Here is a 6,835-nt window from a genome sequence, read left to right on the forward strand (position 1 = left end):
AGGGACCCGCCGTGGGGAAACTCGAATCGCAAATTTATTGCATCAAGTATACTTTGTTCTGCTTCAACGTCGTGCTATGGGTAGGTTGTTATTAAGGTCGTAGTTTCTAAATTCACATTACACAATGTTTTTAATAGCCAAGATGTATAATGTCTACTGTCTAAACTCATGTGCACAAATGTCCTCATTCCTTGTAAAATCATGGTCACTTAGTATGCGTTTAAAATGAGATTTAAGATAAATAGTGACACATGTTAGAAGTAATTGTTCACAACTACAAAGTCAAAACAACTTACATACATATATACACTTTATGTTGAAGAAGGTATATGAGTTGATAATTAAACAAAAAAAAATCTAATTCCCTTGCACCAATTTTGTATTACGTTTACACAAAAATAAAGGGCAGTTATTAAGAACGCGTTATCAACAATTGATAAGAGCTTGGCCCGTTTTCCGAGTATAATACTGTCATAATCTGATTCATAGAATGGAAATGAATTTACATTGAAGACTCTTGTTTTCCAAACTATTATTTCCGGTTCTTTATTTATGAATGAATAAACTAGCACTTCAACATCAATTGTTCTCGATGATTATGGTCAGTTACTAGTTTTCGCCCGCGACTGCGTCCGCGTGGAATTAAAAAAAAACAAAACTAAGTAGCGTATGTGTTCTTCCAAAGTATCCTCTACATCCATACCAAATTTAATCGAAATCCGTCCAGCCGTTTAGGCTACAAACGAACAAACATACATCCATCCATCTATTTAAACTTTCGCATTTATAATATTAGTATGATTTATAATATTATGCTTCAATATTTAACATGGATGATCTAGATTCCTACTATTTCCTTTGAGATATGTAACGTGTAAAATTCCATTTTTCTCTAAAAACTTTGTTTAAAACCCAGACTGTTGTTATAAGGTACTTAGCAGAGTAGCATTCATTAGCCACACGTGGTGTGTGCGGTAAATCAAGCACTTGGTTGTTGCTTGCAATTTGCGCAAAGCAACAGTTATTAAGCTTGCTTAATTAAGAATGTTAATACAAATTAAAGCTTGGAATTGGAAAACAATTTTAGAATTTCGTTCGTTAACATTGATTTACTTTATCAGATTTTTTATTTATTTAATACTAGCTGTTTCCCGCGACTTTATCTACGTGAATTTTAATAATATAGCCTATGTTAATCAGCGATAATGTAGCTTTCTAATGGTGACAGAATTTTTGAAATCGGCCGAGTAGTTTTTGAGTTATTTCAATACATACAAAAATACAAATCTTTCCTCTTTATAATATTAGTATAGACTATGAGGACTCGTTCTAAAATTCTCTTGTTTACTTTTTACCTTTTTTATAGTCTTTAAAAGACTATAAAAAAAGTTACAATTTTCTTTTAAAATTTGCTTTTAAGTATGTGTCATTTTAATTTCTAATCTTACTTTCAATTTCGAATATTTCAGTACGAGTAAAGAATAAAGGCAAATATTACTGAATTACTTTTAATTGAAAAGAATAGAAACATATTGAAGAATATGCTAGCACTAGATTTAGTCGTACAAGGATGAAAAATAATTGACTCCGTAGTCTGAAGTCCGTAGGATTTGTGATAATTAACTTTTGGATTAAAGCCAAGACAAACAGGCTGGTATTATTTTTAGTTTAGGCTATAAATGTTTTAATCTGCAGACGACATTCGACGAAGGACATTATTTATAAAAAGCGAGAAGAGATAGCTATCCCTTTCTATCCTATTTGATTTATAGAGCTTTCTTTTTCTTAGAAATTGGTCATATTTATTATAGAAGTAAACAGTTTCTTTATAAACAATACGTACTTGTTGTAATAAAAAGGTCGAGATCAATCAACGATATGTACATTATTTTCTAAGTAAATAGGATTTCAATCATGTTTCCATTATTTCTAGTAAATAGCAAAGCCGTTGAAAACATTAAAACCAGTTTTCTACTTTTATATCATAAATACGTTTTTAAAAATTGAAACGCAATCTGATAAAATTGAGAATTATGGACATACTAACATTCTCATACTCATAACTAGTGTCAACATAATGTTATTCAATGATTCATCGCATTACAATTTAAAACTGACGTATCGTTTTTAACTATGACGTCATGAAAATAGTGTCCGTTTAATTATTTCCTATTTTATATCATTTGAACCGAGACATTAACTTTCATAGAGGACTTAGGTATAATTTGTGTCACTCATTATTTTAATAGTAAATAAGAAAGCCTTATATTCATATTAATAATATTTAAATAATAATTTTAAAGGTAATAGTTACTCTACCAGTTAATATAAAACAGATACGCTGGTGTTAACCTCAATTTAACTAAAATTATTGTTTTCATTTTTCAGTTATTCGGCGTGTCTATATTCGCATTGTGTCTATGGATCTGCTTCGAGCCCGGTTTCAACGAATGGATGAGAATTTTGGAACTTCAGAAGTACTTCATTGGGATCTATATCATTCTTATTGCCTCGTTAGGCATAATGGTTGTAGCATTCCTTGGTTGCGGCTCCGCTCTTATGGAAAACGTCGTCCTACTCTACGGAGTAAGTTAACTCTTTATTACATTTAATTTTTTCAATTTAATATTTTAATGGAAATGTTTTCATTTTAATGAAATTACAACATTTCATTAAAATTATGCTTGTTCAGGGAAACTATGGTTGTAATTCTAATCACATTATAATTTTAGTTTATAGGAACACAAATCGCGTTATTTGTCTTCGGTCTGATAGGCGCTTGCGTGGTCCTGGACTTTTCAACTTACGACTCTAGTGTTCAACCTCTTATAAAAGATGTCATACTAAGACTCATGAATAACCCACAACATGAAGGTAGCCGGGAAATACTAAGGATGGTGCAAGAAGGAGTAAGTTTAAATGAGATCTTTACTTGAACTGTTTATATCTCTTTAAAGTTTTGTGAACATTCATACTGCCATTATGTAAACAGACTGCAATGCTGTATTAGATATGGACACAACATTTGAAAAATCATTAAAAAAAGTTGGATATGTGTACTTTAAATGCTAATTCCCTATACTGAAACATTAACGACAAACATATGTCCCTTTTTATCTTTATCTGTCTGAAGAAGAAATTATTAGCGTGCGTTCTTCTTCGACTAAACTATCGCACAACTGTTTAGTCGCGATATGTTTCCTATGAGCTTAAATGGAGGTCCACACACTACTGGACATTTAGTTATGGAACTAAACAAATGAATTCGCTACGAAATAATCCACAATTGCACAACAGTTGTGCGATAGTTTAAAGTTCTTACGCGTATTTGTCAAAGTTTCCAGTGTGCTGTCTCTTGAAGAGATTCATTTGTTTTAACCGATTACAGATTGGTTGTTGCGGTGCTGATGGTCCGATGGACTTTTTAAACTTGAATAAACCTTTGCCATCCGAGTGTCGTGACTCAGTCACCGGCAACGCTTACTTCCATGGCTGTGTGGATGAGCTCACTTGGTACTTAGAGGGCAAGACTGGCTGGTTGGCTGGCATTGTTCTTGCTTCGTGCATGATATGTGTAAGTACATACGACCCTGTGGTTTTATTACATTTTTGTTGTTAAAACGTAAATGTAGCAAAAATAGCATTTACAAAGTCTTTTATTTCAGAGCGGGTGCACACCTTTGACTAAATTATCGCACAAGTGTTGTGCGATTCCCGATTGTTTCGATTGATGATTTAGTTTGAGGTGTGCGCGCTCTGATTCGTTAAATACAATCATATTTTACACTATTTTACAGATAATCTAAACTTTTCGTTCCAAAATTAAAATTGGGACTTATGTTGTAGTCTTTTTAGCATATTTATTAATACATGAATTACGTATTTTCATTTTCAGGTGGTGAATGCAGTTATGTCTTTAGTCTTGATACAAGCGGTGAAAAAAGAAGAAGACGAGGCTATCGTATACAAAAATTAAATGTTTAAGCATATAATTTAAATAGATTGAGGGCCTGTCCCAACAAATTTTAAGTTGTCTAACAATCCAACGTGTTAAATATGTGCTGGAAATATCGGATTTTGTTACCTTATCTGACAATGACGTCATTTATAAGCTATCTGAGCATCTATCAACCATTGGTGTGACAGACCCGAAGTTTTATATTTCTAGTTAGATGTAAGCAATCAAAAATATGTTTTACTATGACAAAAAAGTTAATAATGACATGTATGCAAATCTTTTTTTTGCATAATAAAAAATTATTTTTAATATCAATACAAACGACAAACATATTATCGGCAACAATTATAATATAAACAACATAGTGATAAGTAAAAATGAAATACCACCTTTATTTAGAAGTAATTTAAGTTTATTTTTGTATTACGAAGTCTACGACATGTAGTCTAAGTCTCGGGTATAACCAACGAGATTTTATACTAAAATTTATTTTTAAGGATCAAATTTCTAGTGTTGCTTTAATTAAATAAACGTAAAAATGAAATAAAAACATAGTATCATTAAACCTTTTATTACGTTGTTAAGGATAACTTATAAGCTGTGTTTAAATTACTTTTTGAGCATTGTCTAAATTTTCACACATTTGGCATAGTATATATACACTATACAAGTTCATAAACAATGAAAATTTAATTGTCTCCTGGCGTTTTAGTGTGTACTTAGCCTTAGAGCGTGCGCACACTTTCGACTAAACTATCGTACTACTGGTGCCCATTTGTCGATTATTACACAGCCCATAGAACAATTTAGATGCACTACTAAAAATCGAGTAGTGTGCACCATATAAGCACATAGGAATTACGTCCGACTAAACAGTTTTGCGATAGTTTAGTCAAATGTGCGCACGCTCTACTACATGCCACTGAAAGTCGAGACATGTTGACAGTGTACAGATTACGTTAACAACTTTATCCTCGGATTTATTACAGTTATGGTTACTCTAAGTTAGCGGAGTTAGGTAAGACTTGTAGACATTAGCGACACGCGGCGTCGCCAGTAAATCTGGCTGTTGCGGCCCCTAGCGGGTCGATACATCCCTTATTATGCTCACTGAATTACTAAAACAATATTAACTTTCATTATTAACACCTAACTACACTCAGAATCAGAGTCATTTTATCTTTAGCTCTGATTGACATTTACACATATTCATACAACATTTTCAGTCGTCAATGATTCGGTTTTGGTTATTAAACAAAAAAATAACAGAAGAATTAAATGTTTGCAATTAATTAGTTGCTGTAATTATTGTGTACTGTCTTTCATTAAAATCAATGATGTTATTACCCACTTCTTATTAAAAAAAAAACAAGATGAGACCGGTGTTGATAGTTAGACCAGGCGCTCTGTGACTAAACAGTACGATAGACTGTTATGCGATTGTCGTTTGTTTTGCAGCCATTTCAACTGTTTAGTTGCACAACTAAAAATCGAGTAATGTACGCACCTACAAATAATCTCATAGGAATCAAAGAGAGGCTAAACAGTTTTGCGATAGTTTAATTTCTGGTGTGTAAAGCTCTTAGTTGCCAAGTATCAGTCAAGAGATTTATCTCTCAAGACTAACAGGATAGCCTAAACGATGCATAATTGCCGAACTATGTCAGGTCGTTAAAATCCTCGGAACACTCGTTAGGTGTGCCTAGAATATACGAAAATAATTGTTCAAGTTATCTAAAAGTCGGTTTTCGGTAATTGACTTTTGGACTTTCGCCAAGATGGATGGCGTCTCCGAGTTTGTGAGATGTTACACGGATTTTAGACTAAGGGTTAACAGGATCGTGTTTATGTCATATAAACGTTTGTATTTTTCTCTAACTTACAACCAAATATTGAAAAGAAGTACAAAGCTTCGTAAGCGTTGCTTGCATTCTGATTGTCGTCAACATTTGTAAAAAAATTGAAGTTTCACCATGGCCTTGTCGTCTAAGACCATGTTACAATCTAAAATGGCGTTTCAATATTCGTCTGTTAGAGACGTACCCGTTTTAATAAAGTAGACTTAATTTAGGTTTGGTATGAGATGTGAAGGGATTGTTTAACCATCGAAAAACGGGTACTGCTGTTAAAATTTCGATACGACGTGATGCCTAATTATGTCAATTTATAGGACATACTAATTATAATTGCTATTAATTCTAATTAAAAAAACACAGTCGTAAGTCGTGTGAATAATGTTAAGACTTCGTGGTGAAATTCGGTTCGGGTACGTTTTGGGAGTTGCGTGGAATAGATAAAATCCGACGTATAAGTTATTCAAATCCCTTAAGTGCACATTGCGGTTGAATTGCGAGAAAAAGTGCCATTTTGAGACGTTGTAAGGCTCTTTATTATTCCGGCTTCGCAGGTGTCTCAGAGGAAATATAGCCGGCGACGGGACCGACGTCTGCTCAACCAGAGCTGAAGCTAACTATTATAGTGTCGGATTGTTGTCACTTTAATGGTTACGTTAAATACCAAGTGACACTTTATAGACTGTATGAGTATATGACTGTCGCATCGATTGTAAAGGAGCATTCAAAAAGAAAATTAAAAAATACAAATGTTAACTGTACAAACACTATCACAGCTTTCGCCCGCGACTTCGTTTAGTGGAATTAGAAAAGAAACCAAAATGAGTTCGTCCAGACGATCCTCTACATCTATAGCGAATTTTATCTTTAGTTAGTTATTTGTACAACAAATTTCATTTTGTAACATTATTTTTATTTATATCATAAGGTGGCAAACAGGCAAGCTCTTGCCAAAATTCGCTCAAAAAGCGTTTGTTACCCATAGACACCCGCAATTGTAGATGTGTTACCATATATGTACATA

The 6,835-nt window shown here is 33.1% G+C and overlaps 1 protein-coding gene across 1 annotated transcript in view; it reads left to right on the forward strand.

Annotated features, from left to right (window-relative positions):
- The window catches only part of LOC106100391 (CD9 antigen), a 6,645-nt gene extending 2,584 nt beyond the window's left edge, over positions 1–4,061 (forward strand). The window contains exons 2-6 of the mRNA XM_013279219.1: positions 3–80; positions 2,389–2,586; positions 2,733–2,909; positions 3,389–3,574; positions 3,896–4,061. Coding sequence (XP_013134673.1) covers positions 3–80; positions 2,389–2,586; positions 2,733–2,909; positions 3,389–3,574; positions 3,896–3,976 — 720 coding nt within the window. The 3' untranslated portion in view covers positions 3,977–4,061. The remainder of the gene's footprint in view (positions 1–2; positions 81–2,388; positions 2,587–2,732; positions 2,910–3,388; positions 3,575–3,895) is intronic.
- The last annotated feature ends 2,774 nt before the right edge of the window (positions 4,062–6,835 follow it).

This window comes from Papilio polytes, unplaced genomic scaffold (assembly GCF_000836215.1).
Source record: "Papilio polytes unplaced genomic scaffold, Ppol_1.0 DF824047.1, whole genome shotgun sequence".
In the NCBI taxonomy this organism is placed as follows: Eukaryota; Metazoa; Arthropoda; class Insecta; order Lepidoptera; family Papilionidae; genus Papilio; species Papilio polytes.